This window comes from Diaphorina citri, unplaced genomic scaffold (assembly GCF_000475195.1).
Source record: "Diaphorina citri unplaced genomic scaffold, Diaci psyllid genome assembly version 1.1 scaffold203, whole genome shotgun sequence".
Lineage (NCBI taxonomy): Eukaryota > Metazoa > Arthropoda > Insecta > Hemiptera > Psyllidae > Diaphorina > Diaphorina citri.
Window position 1 is genome coordinate 204342 of NW_007377640.1, and position 19740 is coordinate 224081.

General features: G+C 37.6%; 1 protein-coding gene across 1 annotated transcript in view; it reads left to right on the forward strand.

Moving 5' to 3' along the window:
• The window catches only part of LOC103505919 (protein NDRG3), a 66488-nt gene that overhangs the window by 37027 nt on the left and 9721 nt on the right, over positions 1–19740 (forward strand). Inside the window, exons 2-5 of the mRNA XM_026821113.1 lie at positions 1719–1918; positions 8598–8718; positions 9630–9772; positions 11211–11458. Coding sequence (XP_026676914.1) covers positions 1719–1918; positions 8598–8718; positions 9630–9772; positions 11211–11458 — 712 coding nt within the window. The remainder of the gene's footprint in view (positions 1–1718; positions 1919–8597; positions 8719–9629; positions 9773–11210; positions 11459–19740) is intronic.

Below are 19740 nucleotides of genomic sequence, written 5' to 3' on the forward strand. Positions count from 1 at the left end.
AAAAAACCCCCTAAAAAAAAAAAAAAAAAAAAAAAAAAAACCATTGAAATGATGGATTTTTTTACTTTCTATTTTCATCAAAGGGAAATTTCCTGTGAAAATTGAAAGGAAAATTTTTCTCACCGCGTCTTCTTTTCCTGAAAAAGGATTTCTTTTCGCATTAGCATCTCAGGAACTGATGGGATTTTTTTTTCTGATGGAAGAAAGGAATATTAGTTTTTTTTCTCAAGAACGAGAGAATAATAATAATAAAAAAAATATTAGGTGCCTTGATCAAAAGGTTTCATCATAACTTCCTACGTACCTAGTACCTAATTAGAGTCCCATCAAAGTCAAAAGAGTCGCAGTGATTAATTGCATACTTCTCTATAGGCCCGCCACTCACGGTCAGACCATCAGACTTACGATTGTACTAAAGCAACGTTGAGCATGTTTACTATTTGGATGGGTGACCGTCCAAAGATGCAGCCATGTGATGCTGATGGTATAACGTGGTCGAAACGTTCAGAAAGAATTTAAAGCCTCATGACAGAGTTTATTCATTTATAAAGGATAAAAGACTTTATTTTGAAGTTATCTAAAAATTTCCAAAGATTATTATGAGTCTGATTCTTTAGGCATACATAGAACTTACCTAGTTTTTTTTTTTTTTTTTTTTTTTAAGCATTGGATTTGCTACAATGTTACGCCACCATGAGTAGGTACTAGATATCTTAATTAGGATGTAGATAGTTGACTGTTGATCTTGTGCCTCTCTAGGTTTTGAAACGTATTAATCTAGGAACAAACTAGGTATTCTTGTGTAAACGTAGATATTTACATGTCTCATAAATGTAGTTATGTGTTGTACTGTTCGTTTTTAGTACCTACAGTAAATGTGTTAATCTTCAATTCATCATGTAATGGGTATCTACTATCTATGTACATATGTTAGCCAAATAAATTGAGATGCTCGCGCTGTGCTGTTCATTAGTTCACACATGCACAATAACATTTAAGCAATACAATTTCATCCTAAGGTGGGGTACCTACGTCAACTCAGATAGAAGAAAACATTTGTAGATAGATATAGGTAGGCTTGCCAAACGTCCCGAATTGGCCGGGACAGTCCCGAATTTCAGGGGGTGTCCCGGCGTCCCGTTCAGTTTTTCATTTTGGGGCGTTTTGTCCCGAATTTTCGTTTTTGTCCCGGAAAAAATTCGGGACGCGTTTTTTAACTTAACTAACTTTCTTCGGATATTCGGATATTTGGCAAGCCTAGATATAGGATTATAGGTACATAGGAGCAACCTCCTTGGGCTTGCGTGCCGGTGGGAGGTTTGATTCCCGGCGAATTTCGGGATACACTCTGCTTCGTGAGGTCAATTGAGTAGCTTCTTTAATTAGTACCCAGTTGAGGCTACCTCCGTCGTAGTTATCTTAGTAGGTATCGTAATATTGCAAATGTTGTTAAAAGCCTCTGCTTTACCACAAATAATTTAATGGTTGGGACAAAAGAAGTAGAAGAGCTCGGAGAGTCGGAGCTCCGTTAGTTTCACATTAAAATAAAAGCATACAGTCCCAACGTGGACAATCAGGGCCGAAGATAGACAGTGGATTTCAAGTTCGTCAGTAGGTACTAATGTTAGCAGGGCCCGTCCCTCCGGGAATTTTTTAGCCCGTAGTTTATTCGATCATGGTTAAAGAATACCTTTGTACCTACCTAATTTATTTACCAGGCGTATGCAAGCCGAATCCATGGACGACGTAGACCTACGCCAGGTTCAGCTGTCCATCCCCCTCACTCGGTCCCTGGCACGGACTGACCCCACGGTTGAAGAGGTCTACGTGGAGACAGATCGGGGTTCGATTCTCGTGGCCGTCGCGGGAAACCGGGGCAAACCCGCCATTCTGACCTACCATGATCTCGGATTAAATTGTGAGTATACCCATTAGTCCTAACTACCCATAGTTACATACACTTTCCTTTCTACAGGTACAACTCATGTCCGATGTACGAAAATTATGTACTTGGAAATTAAAGTTTTTAAAGTGGTTTGATAATTTTATTTACTTTTCTAAAATCAAAGCCAGCACGGCGATAGCACGTTGCATGCACCGGTTTCCAATGGATCACTGAAGTTATGTAACAGTGCACGTCTTTGGTAGGTTGGTATATATATCTGGATGGGTGACCATGTGGGTAACGTGTCCTGCTAGTGACGTTACTGTAAGGAGGCGGGTAGCTTGTCGCCGAATGGAGGGTAAAACCCTCGTCAGTTATACAGACAGCGCCGTTGAAATCCCAGATCCGTTGCTCACTGCCGGAGCAAATTAGTACTCGGCTTTGTAAAAGGGGTGATGTAGAAGCTTTCGAAGCGTTCTGTAGTTATTTCCCCACACACAACACTGTGTTTTCCCACACAAAAACACTCGTCATAACTGTAACGACGTAGTAAATTATTCAAAGTGCCCATGACCTATAGAGCAGTACGTGTCTTTCTGTGGCCGTGTCTCTTTTTCCCTATTTTGATGTAAAGAAAGCAAGAAAGACGAAAAAGGAGCATAGGCGGTTCTTGCCTAAATTTTTGGGGGGCTTAATTTTGAAAAATGGTGTTTTGGATTATTATTCTGAAATCCAATTTTATCTAGTGTAAGAGGCCCTGATTACTCGGCTTGCTTTGTAAGGGGGTGATCTAGAAGCTTTTGAAGCGTCCTGTAGTTATTTCCCCACACACAATAATGTGTTTCCCCACACAAAAACACTCGTCATAACTGTAGCGACGTAGTAAATTATTCAAAGTGCCCATGACCTATAGAGCAGTACGTGTCTTTCTGTGGTCGTGTCTCTTTTTCCCTATTTTGACGTAAAGAAAGCAAGAAAGACGAAAAAGGAGGAAAAAAAGTAGGTGGAAAACACACAAAAAAGTAGGTGAACGAGAAGAAGAAAGAGGAAGAGAAAGAAGAGGAGAACAAGAAAGATAAAGGAGACAAAAGAGAGGAGAAAGAAGAAGAGAGGGACGAAGAACTAGAGGATAAAGAAGAAAAAAAGGAGGAAGAAGAATAAGACAAGGAGGAATAAGAAGAAGAAAGAAAAAGAAGAGGACAAAGAAGAACTGGAGGGTAAAGAAGAAAGAGGAATAAGAAGGAGAAGACAAACAAGAAGAGGAGTGTAACAGTGCACGTCTTTGGTAGGTTGGTACATATATATCTGGATGGGTGACTATCTGGGCAACGTGTCCTGCTAGTGACGTTACTGTAAGGAGGCGGGTAGCTTGTCGCCGAATGGAGGGTAAAACCCTCGTCAGTAGAACACTTTAGCAGTTATACAGACAGCGCCGTTGAAATCCCAGATCCGATGCTCACTGCCGGAGCAAATTAGTACTCGGCTTTGTAAAGGGGGTGATGTAGAAGCTTTTGAAGCGTTCTGTAGTTATTTCCCCACACACAACACTGTGTTTTCCCACACAAAAACACTCGTCATAACTGTAGCGACGTAGTAAATTATTCAAAGTGCCCATGACCTATAGAGCAGTACGTGTCTTTCTGTGGTCGTGTCTCTTTTTCCCTATTTTGACGTAAAGAAAGCAAGAAAGACGAAAAAGGAGGAAAAAAGTAGGTGGACAACACACAAAAAGTAGGCGAACGAGAAGAAGAAATGGGAAGAGAAAGAAGAGGAGGACGAAGAACTATGGAAGGTAAAGAAGAAAGAGGAAGAGGAATAAGAAGAAAAAAAAAAAAAGAAGGAGAAGAAGATAGAGAAAAAAAGATGAGGAGGAAGAAGAACTAAAAGATTAAAACAAAGAAAGAAAAGAAAAAGACGAGGAAGATTAGAGGAAAGGAGAAAAGAGAAGAAGTAGAAAAAAAGAAAAAAAAGACAACAAAGAAGGGGAAAAAAGAGAAGAAAGAAGAAGAAGAGGAAGAAGAAGAAGAAGAAGAAGAAGAAGGTTTCTGTGCTTATTAGCTCTTCCACATACACTGGTCTATGTGTATCCCATCCCCACGCCGCGGGGCATTTACCACTGTGTTCCTGAACACCACAGCCCCTACTACTGAACCAGGGGTCCCCGCATGACACCTTGCGGCCCCCATAAAATATATACGTCACTGCAAGGGCTATAGTGTTTACGAACACCCTATTTAACCGCTGGTAGCAAGGGTATTTTGGGTTTTGGGGAGGGGGGATTGATAGAGAACAAAAGTCGAGCATTGAAATTGTTTCCATTGTACTGGTACGTTCATTTCCTGCCCGGATTTTCAATGGGAATGGATTTCCCTGCCCGCCGCCCACCGCGCCGAAAGAAAAACCTTCCCCCTGCTTTGACCGTGAACCGTTTTGTGACTTCAATTCATAACAGAATGACTAGGGCCATGTAGATTGTGTCTATCCTCAAGCCCTGTATAAATACATCAATTACAATTACATACGAATTGCCCTACTGTTCGTCATTAGATGGAAAAGCCGGCTGGATCAACATTTTAGTACTTTTCGTACCATATTTGAAAATACTCGTGAAGCTTAGCATACCTTTGGTCCCTACACCTAAGCCTCTATGTATAGGTTTATCCTGTGTGGTGCTATTATATTTTAGTACTTTTTGCACCACACTTTAGTACTTTCCGTACCCCATTTGAGTACTTTTGGTACTACATTTTAGTACCTTTCGTATCCTGTTGCAGTACTTCTCAAGAAAGCAGGCTGGACCAACATTTTAGTACTTTTCGTACCATATTTGAAAAGATTCGTGAAGCTTAGCATACCTTTGGTCCCTACCTACACCTAAGCCTCTATGTATAGGTTTATTGTGTGTGTGGTGCTATTATATTTTAGTACTTTTTGCGCCATACTTTAGTACTTTCCGTACCCCATTTGAGTACTTTTGGTACTACATTTTTTAGTACCTTTCGTATCCTGTTGCAGTACTTCTCAAGGAATAACAAGTGAAATTTTCGAACATCGAACAAAACTGTACAAATAGTAGAGTTAGTCCAAATTAAATTAGAGCTAAACTCTTATGTAAATGCAGTTTCTTTGTGTTATTATATCACAACTTTGGTGCTCACTGCAGCATTGTAGGATTTTCCCAATATCTCAATAATTAAAGAATAGGATCAGAAAGAAGGAGACGGTAAAGAAGAAATAGGAGAAGCAGAAAAAAAGAACAATAAAGAAGAAGGAAAAAATAGACAAGTTGTGTGCACAGAAATTGTTTTGACCTAGTAACACGGGAGTTTCTGTCTATTGCGATAACACTGATAACCATCTATGTTAGCTAAGACGGTAAAGAAGAAATAGGAGAAGCAGAAAAAAAGAACAATAAAGAAGAAGGAAAAAATAGACAAGTTCGAAGTTTCAAGTTGTGTGCACAGGAATTGTTTTGACCTAGTAACACGGGAGTTTCTGTCTATTGCGATAACACTGATAACCATCTATGTTAGCTATCTATATACGTGAGGTACCTATCTATTCATGTTGGAGGTATCTGTTGTATTTATCTGTATGTTGGATATGTATTTTTCGTCACGTCCTTATGTCTATGTGTGTGTAAGTATAACTACTTTTCTATGATATCTAGCCATTGCATCAGTGGTCCCTAATAGTGTCCACAGCCACACCTTAGTAACGAAGACCAAAGAGAGTCGCTGGAAAACTGATATCTATTCATGTTGGAGGTATCTGTTGTATTTATCTGTATGTTGGATATGCATTTTTCGTCACATCCTTATGTCTATGTGTGTGTAGGTATACTTGTCTATGATATCTAGCCATTGCATCAGTGGTCCCTAGTGTCCACAGCCGCACCTTAGTAACAAATACCAAAGATATTCGCTAGAAAACTGATTATAACCTTATATGGATCCTAGGCTAGTCACTCACTATCAGGTGTGAGTGGCTAGCTCTAGCCAATGCTCGTTTCTGTGCTGGTGTGTATAGGCATACTTGTCTACGATATCTAGCCATTGCATCAGTGGTGCCTAGTGTCCACAGCCACACCGGGGTAACAAATACCAAAGAGATTCTCTAGAAAACTGATTATAACCTTATATGGATCCTAGGCTAGTCACTCACTATCAGGTGTGAGTGGCTATGGCTAGCTCTAGCGAATGCTTGTTTCTGGTATGTGGTGGTATATGTGGTATATGTATTTACGGCAAGATGCCTTTTGTAAGTAATACAATACAATCATTTACAAAAAAGAGTACATTAACACAAAACAGAATAAGTAATAGATAATACAATAACAAATAATAATAAAAGAAAAAATATCACAGATAATAGTTCTACAAAAGAAAAAATAAAATATACATAGTAAATAATAACTAATAAATAACAAATAAATAAAATTAATCAATCAATAATTTTCTTGGTTCCGCTATGCGCATTTATATGTCATAGCCATAGCTACTCATTTTCCTCACGAGCCTGAGTGGGCCCCGCAACAGCCAGTCACGGAGTCAATCATTAAATTTGCTTGATACAAATTTCACCCCGCCGGGAATCGAACCCGGGTCTCCCGCGTGCAAACTCTTATACTTACTTGAAAATTACAACGTTAATAGTTAGCTAGAGGAAAAATTAAAAAATGCAGAAAAGAAAAAAGTGCCCAAGTTACAGGTAGTAATTCTTTTAATGCATAAAATGACGTGGGTTAAACTTTAGCCCACATTTTCCAAATTTTATTCTTTCTGGTCACGGTCAGTTTAAAGTTCAAAGGTAACACTCCCCCCCGGTTGAAAATAGCTAACTTCCTCCTACTTCTAACTTCCTTCTTGAAAAGAGGGCAAAGTTATATAGGTAAATCTATACAGTTAAAGGGTAGAGAGTGACTAGCCCCCCCTATAACAGTCATATTATGGTAATTCGTTTCCTGCTACCACCTCTCTCCTCGTTCGGATTACCTACGTGGGTTGCTATGACAACCAAGCCATAAACAAAATACCCCTTGCATAACAACTGCATTACGTAAAAAAAAAACAAAAAAACACTGCTCATTAAAGAAATATTTCGCTGTATGCCATTTTACGGTCGAACTGTAATGGCTATGTATTATGTAGGTAATAACGATTCTTGCCTTATTTTTCTTTTCTACAAAATACACAGGGTAGGGAATGAAGTCGAATGGGGTACCGTTAGGCCAGCAATAACTTGCCATGGGGAAGGTCGGTTCGATGATTACCGTCGACAATAAAATCGTTATACGACGAGACGTAAAAAAAAATCTACACCACTCATTAAAGAAATATTTCGCTGTATGCCATTTTACGGTCGAACAGTAATGGCTATGTATTATGTACATATGTAGTAACGATTCTTGCAAATCTTGCGTTATTTTTCCTTTCTAAAAATTCTACAGGGTAGGGAATGAAGTCGAATGGGGTACCGTTAGGCCAGCAATAACTTGCCATTGCCATGGGGAAGGTCGGTTCGATGATTACCGTCGACAATAAAATCGTTATACGACGAGACGGGACGATAGCAAATACTGCCTCGTATTTCAACAAACTACTTTCTAGTGTTACCCAGCATCCTCTTGCTCTTCTGATGATTATTAGGCACTACGGGATGGACATATGTTACGACACAGACCACACGAGTACGTTGTTGTTTCATTGTTACAAAAAAAAGCTCATAGCTCATCCAAAGTGTCTCATTCCACATATTTCTTCTGTTTTTTTCAGACATTTCAAATTTCCAAGCGTTCTTCAACTTCTCTGATATGAGATCCTTGCTGGAGAATTTCTCAGTATACCATGTCAATGCTCCCGGCCAGGAAGAGGGAGCACAACCCCTTGCTGATGAGTGAGTAGAATACTGCCTCGTATTTCAACAAACTACTTTCTAGTGTTACCCAGCATCCTCTTGCTCTTCTGATGATCATTAGGCACTACGGGATGGACATATGTTACGACACAGACCACACGAGTACGTTGTTGTTTTATTGTTACGAAAAAAAGCTCATAGCTCATCCCTAAAGGGGATTTAGCAAAAAATCCAAAGTGTCTTATTCTTATGTTTTTTCAGACATTTCAAATTTCCAAGCGTTCTTCAACTTCTCTGATATGAGATCCTTGCTGGAGAATTTCTCAGTATACCATGTCAAAATTCATAACAATTGTGTGTGTATCACTCAACAATTCACAATAATTTTGTGTGTCACTCAATAATTCACAACAATTTTGTGTGCCACTCAATAATTCACAACAATTTTGTGTGTGTCACTCAACAATTCACAACAATAATTGTGTGTGCCACTCAACAATTCATGATTGTTTTGAACAAATGTCTACATTTAACTTCATTATGTCCTTGTGTTTTCATAATTTTGTCTGTGTTTTCATAACCTTGTTTTAACCCATTGTCTGTCTTGTTCTTGGACGAGACGGGACGATAGCAAATAGTGCCTCGTATTTCAACAAACTACTTTCTAGTGTTACCCAGCATCCTCTTGCTCTTCTGATGATTATTAGGCACTACGGGATGGACATATGTTACGACACAGACCACACGAGTACGTTGTTGTTTTATTGTTACGAAAAAAGCTCATAGCTCATCCCTAAAGGGGATTTAGCAAAAAATCCAAAGTGTCTTATTCCACATATTTCTTTTGATTTTCCAGACATTTCAAATTTCCAAGCGTTCTTCAACTTCTCTGATATGAGATCTCTGCTGGAGAATTTCTCAGTATACCATGTCAATGCTCCCGGCCAGGAAGAGGGAGCACAACCCCTTGCTGATGAGTGAGTAGAATAGAATAGAATAGAATCTGTAGAATAGAAAATACCTTGTCCTGCTGGAATAGGACCGAAAAGTCCTACTAATCCCACTCATTTAGGTCGTTATGAACCAAAAATTAAATATGACCAAAGACTTCTTGAAAATGATGGGAAACGAGATAGGTAATATGTATAGGTTGTTACCTATGTGTGTGTTTGCTAGTTTATTAAATATGACCAAAGACTTCTTGAAAATGATGGGAAACGAGATAGGTAATATGTATAGGTTGTTACCTGTGTGTGTGTGTTTGCTAGTTTACTTCCCTTATTCTTGAGACAGTTATTACACCCATATCACAGTATTGGAAAGATTGGTGGGTTGGAAAGTTGCTAGTTTACTTCCCTTATTCTTGAGACAGTTATTACACCCATATCACAGTATTGGAAAGATTGTTGGGTTGGAAAGACACCCAGAAACAACCCTTCTGACGCTTCTCCATTGAACCTTATTGTTCCTATTTTTTAATTTTTAACGGCTTTCTTTTAAGTGGCAGGGTTCTCCTAGAGGAGCTCTTCCACCCAACCACTAAATTTTTCTTTCACTAAGATTGGTGGGTTGGAAAGACACCCAGAAACAACCCTTCTGACACTTCTCCATTGAACCTTATTGCTCCTATTTTTTAACGGCTTTCTTTTAAGTGGCAGGGTTCTCCTAGAGGAGCTCTTCCACCCAACCACTAAATTTTTCTTTCACTGTGAGCCTTTAAGATATTTCACCAGGGAGGTCTTGAATGCCCCCTAGACTTTGTGAGTCTCTTATATCCCTATGAAGAGAATTCCATAATCTAACTGCAGATACATGGTAAGAATTACCATATACCTGAGTCCTATGTCTTGGAATTTCCAGGAGATTCATATTATTTTCTTGCTTTCAGCTATATCTACCCCACCATGGACGAATTGTCCAATCAGCTCCTGTTTGTTCTATCTTACTTTGGACTCCACAGTGTCATAGGACTAGGGGTGGGGGCGGGGGGCAACATTTTGGCCCGCTTTGCTCTCTCACACCTTTGGTACTGTTCCCTTACATAAATCAAATTCAATTCACATATTCACAATAATATTTTGTGTGTCATTCAACAATCACAACAATTTTATTGTGTGTATCTGTGTGTGCCACTCAACAATTCACAACAATTGTGTGTATGTGTCACTCAACAATTTGCAACAATTGTGTGTATGTGTCACTCAACAATGCATAACAATTTTGTATGTCACTCAACAATTTACAGCAATTGTATGTGTCACTCAACCATTCATAACAATTGTGTGTGTTTCACTCAACAATCCACAATAATTTTGTGTGTCACTCAATTATTCATAACAATTGTGTGAGTGTCACTCAACAATTCACAACAATTGTGTGTGCCACTCAATAATTCACAATAATTTTTTGTGTCACTCAATAATTCACAACAATTTTGTGTGCCACTTAACAATTCACAACAATTTTGTGTGTGTCACTCAACAATTCCCAACAATTGTGTGTGCCACTCAACAATTCATGATTGTTTTGAACAAATGTTTACATTTAACTTCATTATGTCCTTGTGTTTTCATAATTTTGTCTGTGTTTTCATAACCTTGTTTTAACCCATTGTCTGTCTTGTTCTTGTGTCCTCATTCATTCCTCCTCATATGGTTTTGGCAAAGTCCATGTGCTAAAAAATTTGTTTTAGGTATGTAAAATTCACATCTTCTCTCAATAACTTTACTTTCGATTGCCCTACGGTAATGGAAAGTATTTTTTACTTTCTATTACATTAATTTTTCTCTTCACTTTTTGTTCTTCTTCACATTGTCTTGTGTTTTTCACTTTTGGTTTTGATCTTGATTTTGTATGTTCACTATCTCTCTTTCTTTCTGCTAGTTTACTAATAATTTGTGTGTTCTTTTTTTCCAACAGAGTTGTGTAAGTAGCTCCTTAGCTTAGGAATTCACGATCTCTTGTAGGTACATGAAAAAATTTGGTATACGTAGCTACTAGATTCATAGTAGATAATATTTGGCATTCGTAGATAGGTACACATAGGTAGAAGTGCCAATATTTAATGAGCCTAAAATGGGTCAAAACAAAAGAAATTAAAGAAATAGCCATTATTGACAAATTTTGTTCAATATTTTTGTCCCTTTGCATGGAAACTTTTAGGTACGAACTAACATGTTTCATTATTAATTTTCATTTATTTTATATACAAACGTAATAATCTTGTTTTTAATTTAAGTCAAACTTATGTATCGTTACGGCAAATATCTTCGTTACATTCGGCTAGGATTTGCACAAAAGATGTTTACAGGAAAAAATTGGCCTGCATTCATCGTAGGTCATTAGATCACACTGTTCTAGTCACTCTCTTAACTATTGTACCATCTGTAAACTATTTTAATGGGCACCCATCCTAGATCAAACAAACTAATCAGCATTTAGGTGCTGTTACATTAAGATGTGTCCACAGGTCCACACTTAGTCGACGGCCGTCGTTCGTACTTCGAGCAATGCGTCAACCCCATCAACCTCGCCCTCTTCATTGACGCCTACATCCGACGTACGGATTTGAACATTTCGCGCGATCTCGAGAATCGAACCTGCACGCAGACCCTGGGCATGCCCGTGATGAACATAACGGGCGCGTTCTCGCCGCATGTCGACGATACGGTCATTCTCAACTCCAGACTAGACCCTACCAGCTCCTCCTGGATGAAGGTAACTTGAATTGAACTTGGCCCTAGAAAACTGCCGTGTGCTCAGGGCCGGGAAAAGCCAGCACGCGATCGCCAAGATGTTAATCCATCGAGATACCAACCTACGTTATTTAACTTCACTGATCCATTGGTCTATGTGTATCCCATCCCCACGGCGCGGGGCATTTACTACTGTGTTCCTGAACACCACAGCCCCTACTACTGAACCAGGGGTCCCCGCATGATACCTTGCGGCCCCCCATAAAATATACACGTCACTGCATCCACACTTGCGTAATTTGTATTATTCGGGGGCTGTAGTGTTTACGAACACCCTATTTAACCGCTGGTAGCATTGAACAAAAAACTAAATATGACCAAAGACTTCTTGAAAATGATGGGAAACGAGATAGGTAATATGTATAGGTTGTTACCTATGTGTGTGTTTGCTAGTTTAAAGTTAATGAGACTGGCAAGGAAAAAGATCCTTACATCTCTTATTTGCTTGTAATTTTTTGTTTTACATATTGTGACTGATACTAGTTACTTAATTAATCAAAAATATCAATACTTAAGTTTTTATCGAAATAATTGTAAGTCCAAGCTACTTAAATTTTAATGTTGCCCCCTTCATTCACAACTTACAAATTTACAGTGCTTTATTCTAAGCTCCAAAAAATTGGTACTGTTCCCTTACATAAATCAAATTCAATTCACATATTCACAACAATATTTTGTGTGTCATTCAACAATCACAACAATTTTATTGTGTGTATCTGTGTGTGCCACTCAACAATTCACAACAGTTGTGTGTATGTGTCACTCAACAATTTGCAACAATTGTGTGTATGTGTCACTCAACAATGCATAACAATTTTGTATGTCACTCAACAATAATCACAACAATTTTATTGTGTGTATCTGTGTGTGCCACTCAACAATTCACAACAGTTGTGTGTATGTGTCACTCAACAATGCATAACAATTTTGTATGTCACTCAACAATTTACAGCAATTGTATGTGTCACTCAATAATTCACAACAGTTTTGTGTGCCACTTAATTCACAACAATTTTGTGTGTGTCACTCAACAATTCCCAACAATTGTGTGTGCCACTCAACAATTGATGATTGTTTTGAACAAATGTCTACTTTTAACTTCATTATGTCCTTGTGTTTTCATAATTTTGTCTGTGTTTTCATAACCTTGTTTTAACCCATTGTCTGTCTTGTTCTTGTGTCTCTCACACCCAGAAAAGGTAAGGAAGAGATTGAATGATTGATTTTGAACAGGCTTTAGGAATATTATTTGGGGGAAAATGGCCTGCGGGCCAATTTTAATATAGGTGAAGTAGTACATCGTTTGTAATTTGTGAAGATTTCCATTTCATAAATATGTGGGGAATAGTGTGGAAAATTGTAAAAAAGTAGACTGGAAATATTGAAAAAATTGACTAGATAACCGAGAAAAGTCCTAGAATTTGATGTTTTTTTTTTTTTTTTTAAATTTTGGTACACACCCTGACTTTTTTTCAAAGAAAACTTGGACCAATCCCAACAATTTTATTGTGTGTATCTGTGTGTGCCACTCAACAATTCACAATAGCTGTGTGTATGTGTCACTCAACAATTTGCAACAATTGTGTGTATGTGTCATTCAACAATGCATAACAATTTTGTATGTCACTCAACAATTTACAGCAATTGTATGTGTCACTCAATAATTCATAACAATTTTGTGTGCCACTTAACAATTCACAATAATTTTGTGTGTCACTCAACAATTCACAATAATTTTGTGTGTCACTCAATAATTCACAACAATTTTGTGTGCCACTTAACAATTCACAACAATTTTGTGTGTGTCACTCAACAATTCACAACAATTGTGTGTGCCACTCAACAATTCATGATTGTTTTGAACAAATGTCTACATTTAACTTCATTATGTCCTTGTATTTTCATAATTTTGTCTGTGTTTTCATAACCTTGTTTTAACCCATTGTCTGTCTTATTCTTGTGTCCTCATTCATTCCTCCTCATATGGTTTTGGCAAAGTCCATGTGCTAAAAAAATTGTTTTAGGTATGTAAAATTCACATCTTCTCTCAATAACTTTACTTTCGATTGCCCTACGGTAATGGAAAGTATTTTTTACTTTCTAGTTCTTGTGTCCTCATTCATTCCTCCTCATATGGTTTTGGCAAAGTCCATGTGCTAAAAAATTTGTTTTAGGTATGTAAAATTCACATCTTCTCTCAATAACTTTACTTTCGATTGCCCTACGGTAATGGAAAGTATTTTTTACTTTCTATTACATTAATTTTTCTCTTCACTTTTTGTTCTTCTTCACATTGTCTTGTGTTTTTCACTTTTGGTTTTGATCTTGATTTTGTATGTTCACTATCTCTCTTTCTTTCTGCTAGTTTACTAATGATTTGTGTGTTCTTTTTTCCAACAGAGTTGTGTAAGTAGCTCCTTAGCTTAGGAATTCACGATCTCTTGTAGGTACATGAAAAAATTTGGTATACGTAGCTACTAGGTTCATAGTAGATAATATGTGGCATTCGTAGATAGGTACACATAGGTAGAAGTGCCAATATTTAATGAGCCTAAAATGGGTCAAAACAAAAGAAATTAAAGAATTAGAATTTGTGTGTTCTTTTTTTCCAACAGAGTTGTGTAAGTAGCTCCTTAGCTTAAGAATTCACGATCTCTTGTAGGTACATGAAAAAATTTGGTATACGTAGCTACTAGAGATTAAATAAATAGATTCATAGTAGATAATATTTGGCATTCGTAGATAGGTACACATAGGTAGAAGTGCCAATATTTAATGAGCCTAAAATGGGTCAAAACAAAAGAAATTAAAGAAATAGCCATTATTGACAAATTTTGTTCAATATTTTTGTCCCTTTGCATGGAAACTTTTAGGTACGAACTAACATGTTTCATTATTAATTTTCATTTATTTTATATACAAACGTAATAATCTTGTTTTTAATTTAAGTCAAACTTATGTATCGTTACGGCAAATATCTTCGTTACATTCGGCTAGGATTTGCACAAAAGATGTTTACAGGAAAAAATTGGCCTGCATTCATCGTAGGTCATTAGATCACACTGTTCTAGTCACTCTCTTAACTATTGTACCATCTGTAAACTATTTTAATGGGCACCCATCCTAGATCAAACAAACTAATCAGCATTTAGGTGCTGTTACATTAAGATGTGTCCACAGGTCCACACTTAGTCGACGGCCGTCGTTCGATCATCGATCGACGGCCGGTCGACTATGTGTGGACACACCTTTAGATCCGATTTCTGACGCCAAAAGTTCTGATGATGTGGACAAAAACGGAAATTCGGGACAAAACGCCCCAAAATGAAAAACTGAACGGGACGTCGGGACACCCCCTGAAATTCGGGACTGTCCCGGCCAATTCGGGACGTTTGGCAAGCCTATTTAGACACACCTTTAGATCCGATTTCTGACACCAAAAGTTCTGATGATGTCGCGCATTTCAAACACAGTTGTCTCTAAATGTTTGGTCGTGGATGGAAGCCTAAGATTAGTATGAAGATACGTCGATTGTTGGAACTTAGGTTACGGGTCCATTAGATAGTTGTCTAAAATCTGGTTCCAGAGTACTCTACTAGATTACCGCTACGAAAAAAACAAAATTTTCTCAAACGGCGCGTCGAGCGGCCCAATCGAAAATTCAAGTCTAAAACTACTTTGACGTATCTGCATCTAATATGATCTCTATGTTATTAACTTACTTCACCTTGATATTGTCGTGTGTGTATTCCTAGACGCAAAACATCATCACCATGTTGTGAAGATACGTCGATTGTTGGAACTTAGGTTACGGGTCCATTAGATAGTTATCTAAAATCTGGTTCCAGAGTGCTCTGGAATCTAGTATTACCGCTACGAAAAAAAACAAAATTTTCTGAAACGGCGCATCGGGCGGCCCAATCGAAAATTCAAGTCTAAAACTACTTTGACGTATCTGCATACTTTAATCTAATATGATCTCTATGTTATTAACTTACTTCACCTTGATATTGTCGTGTGAGTATTCCTAGACGCAAAACATCATCACCATGTTGGTATCAAACAAATTGCTTTCCTGGATAAAGTTTTGTCACAAAAATTGCAAGTCACACAACTAATTTTTTACGAAAATTGTAAGTCACATAACAAAATTTTGCAAAAATTGCCGGCCACAACAAATTTCATTTTTGCAAGTCACAAAACAAATTTTGCAAAAATTTGCAAATCACATAACAAATATTGCAAGTCATTTAAGGATAAAATTAAAATTCATTACCTAGGCTGGGAACAAACCCACGGCCTACTGTTTACCAGATAAACATAATTTGGATAAAGTTTTGTCACTGAACAATTTTTGCAAAAATTGCCGGCCACAACAAATTTTATTTTTGCAAGTCACAAAACAAATTTTGCAAAAATTTGCAAATCACATAACAAATATTGCACAAATTGCAAGTCATTTAAGGATAAAATTAAAATTCATTACCTATTACAAATTGCAAGTCATTTAAGGATAAAATTAAAATTCATTACCTAGGCTGGGAACAAACCCACGGCCTAATGTTTACCAGATAAACATAATTATCAACCACTACGCCACCGTGCCTCATATTACTTGTACCAAATTTTTACGTGACAAAATTTATCCCTGATGAGCATTTACTCGTAATTTGATACTTATGCTATCGTACGTTTGTGTGTTGCATTTCACAAGGTGTACATAAAAGTGAGGCTTTTCTTACATAATTACACATTTTACTGTTTAATCTGCTCTAAAGCCTTTCTTAGGCGAAAAACAGAGTCGAGATGAGAGCATCGAGACGAGACAAATTTAAACTGAATAGAGCTGTGAGCTCAAAGCTCTATGTTCTTCGCTCCACTGTGTTTTTAACATGACACATTTTACTGCCGACAAGCGACGACGTCGTATGACGTCAATAGGAATAGGTGCATTTTCGGGAAACTGACCACCAGTCACTGGAAAATTGACCACAGCTCCATTCAATCAGTGTGATTTCTCAATTATTTAGCCTTAAGATACCATGTCTTAAGGCTAAATAATTGAGTATCTTAAGGCTAACATGGTATCTTAAGGCTAAATAATTGAGAAATCACACTGATTGATCTCAGGTACCATAAGCGTTGTACAAAACAATACAGCTCCATTCAATTTCAGTTTCAGCCAGCCTAGTTAGCTGAGTTGGTAGCGCGTCTGCCTTGTAAGCGCTAGGCCACGGGTTCGATTCCCGCCCGGGGCGGATTTTATCCTGATGGGATGCCTCATATTACTTGTACCACATTTTACGTGACAAAATTTATCCCTGTGATGAGCATTTAATTTGATACTTACGCTATCGTACGTTTGTGTGTTGCATTTCACAAGGTGTTCATAAAAGTAAGGCTTTTCTTACATAATTACACATTTTACTGTTTAATCTGCTCTAAAGCCTTTCTTAGGCTAAAAACAGAGTCGAGCGGAGAGCATCGAGACGAGACGAGACAAATTTAAACTGAATAGAGCTGTGAGCTCAAAGCTCTATGTTCTTCGCTCCACTGTGTTTTTAACATGACACATTTTACTGCCGACAAGCGACGACGTCGTATGACGTCAATAGGAATAGGTGCATTTTCGGGAAACTGACCACCAGTCACTGGAAAATTGACCACAGCTCCATTCAATTTCAGTTTCAGCCAGCCTAGTTAGCTTAGTTGGTAGCGTCTGCCTTGTAAGCGCTAGGCCGCGGGTTCGATTCCCGCCCGGGGCTGATTTTATCCTGATGGGATAATGTTCGTTCTCGGAACGCACTGGATCAGCAGAAATTCTAGATTCTAGAAGCTATTCAGTAAGTAGCAGACCTTACTTGAGTCGTTTGTGGAAATATTACCGATTTGGCAGTTAGGTTGTTTACAGAATCATCTGTAAATCAAGTTAGCTGTGGCAGGAGTTCTAGTAGTTCACACATTCATAGTACTGTTAAGTCAGCTGTGGAAATATTACCGATTTAGACGTTCTTTTTACTGGATCATAAAAAATTCTAGAAGTAGATCTATTCATTCAGCAGTAGGTCCCACTTGAGTCCGAAGTAGATTACCGATTTAGAAGTACATTTCACTAGATCAGTAAATTATATTTAGACATGACAAGTTCTAATCAGGTAGAAATCAGCAATAGGATAGATAGGAAAAGTCAGCTCTTCATGAATATCATCTAGTCATAAGTATACTCTATACTCATACCTAAATTATAAAAAACCTATACCTGTAGAACATACCAGTTCATTAACCTTATCCGTTCTGGATAGACGAAACATTAGATGAAGTTTCAGTGAAACAGAATTATTTAGCATCTGTCAAACCTCTTATAAAAAAAAAAAATCAGTTTCTATTGTTGTTAGTGATGTTAGGATAAAGAAAGGATTTTTTTTCTACCATACGCCAGGGTGATGTTCTCTAGCCATGTTTAATAGTGGCTCGTCCTGAACCGCAGTTAACCATCGTGAGCTGCCAGCTAGCTAGGCTGGTTAGGGTTCTCCTCCCTGTTTATAGTCCCACCACTAGTCTACTCTGTGTTTTATTATTATTATTATTATTATTTTTAAGAGGTTTGACAGAGGTAACTGTAACTGCTATGGTCTTATCGTCCCGAAATCGAAGAGAGAAGGAAGACAGGATAGGAGAAAGCCAGCCGTTCCGTAACGAACATTATCCCATCAGGATAAAATCCGCCCCGGGTGGGAATCGAACCCGCGGCCTAACGCTTACAAGGCAGACGCACTACCAACTAAGCTGGCTACTCTGTGTTCAACGTCCTCTAGTCAGACGAGTTTCTATTGTAGTAGTGGTCAATTTTCCAGTGGTCAGTTCCTGAAAGGAAAATTAATACACCTAATTTTTGCTCATGTGTGACCTTTCTGTGTGTAGGTTTCTTGTTTCGTATCCAAGGAAACTAATTCAAACACACCTTTATTCAACTCACTTAGTCTCAATTCTTCTCCCTCTCTTCTTCTTCATTGAAACACTTGTCAAAAGCTGCCTCTCAATATATTACTATCGATCAAGAACTTAGTTCAGGTGGACAAAATAGCCCCCTCACTACATTGTCTGTATTTTCCCCAATATGTAATCCCCCCCAACACCCTATGTTTCAATGTTCTATTGAGTACCTATTACTATAGTCCATATTACAAGAGAGTAGATTTATTATTATTAGTTTAAACAAAAACGTGGCTTCGTGAATTAAAAGTTTAAAGTATGCGATTTTTGATAAAATGCCTTATTGTCATCAATGTCATCCAATATGCATAAGTTTCAAGGCACATCTCAATAAAAGTGACTCAAAAGTGGGTTACCAATTTATGCTACAAAAAGAGATCTCAATTATAAGCGTGTAATCGTAGGAACGAATCTAATCTTTAGTAATATGGACTGTGTGAGTATGTAAAACCATATTAACTTCAACTAGAGATGTTCAAAGAGTGAGTGAGTTTAAAAAAAGAACTACTCTTTTCATTGGACTACTCAGCGAATGAGTCAGATCTTAAAACATGTAACTTATTCTTAAACTCCCTATACATTACTGAGTTAGGATCTGACTCATTGACTGAGTAGTTCACTAAAAGGAGCAGTTCTTTTTCATAACTCACTCACTCTTCACACATCTCAAACTCTTCATCATGTATGTTTGCTACCTATAGGTAAACTTTTAGAAACCCTCAACCGTCTTCCCTAGTCTGTCTTTCATATCTAAAAATTTAAGTAGTTTGGCTTTCAATTTTTCGTTCAATGTTGTGCAATCACCTCTTATCTATTTTGAGAACAATAACCTATTGTTTCTAGTCTATTGACATCACCATTTAAACAAGTATCTGAATTAGGACCCCATTTATTATTATTAGTTTAAAGAAAAACGTGGCTTCATGAATTAAAAGTTTAAAGTATGCAATTTTTAATACAATGCCTTATTGTTATCAATGTCATCCAATATGCATAAGTTTCAAGGCACATCTCAATAAAAGTGACTCAAAAGTGGGTTACCAATTTATGCTACAAAAAGAGATCTCAATTATAAGCGTGTAATCGTAGGAACGAATCTATTCTTTAGTAATATGGACTGTGTGAGTATGTAAAACCATCTACTGTAACTTCAACTAGAGATGTTCAAAGAGTGAGTAAGTGAGTGAGTTTTTTTTTTTAAAGAACTACTCTTTTCATTGGACTACTCAGCGACTGAGTCAGATCTTAAAA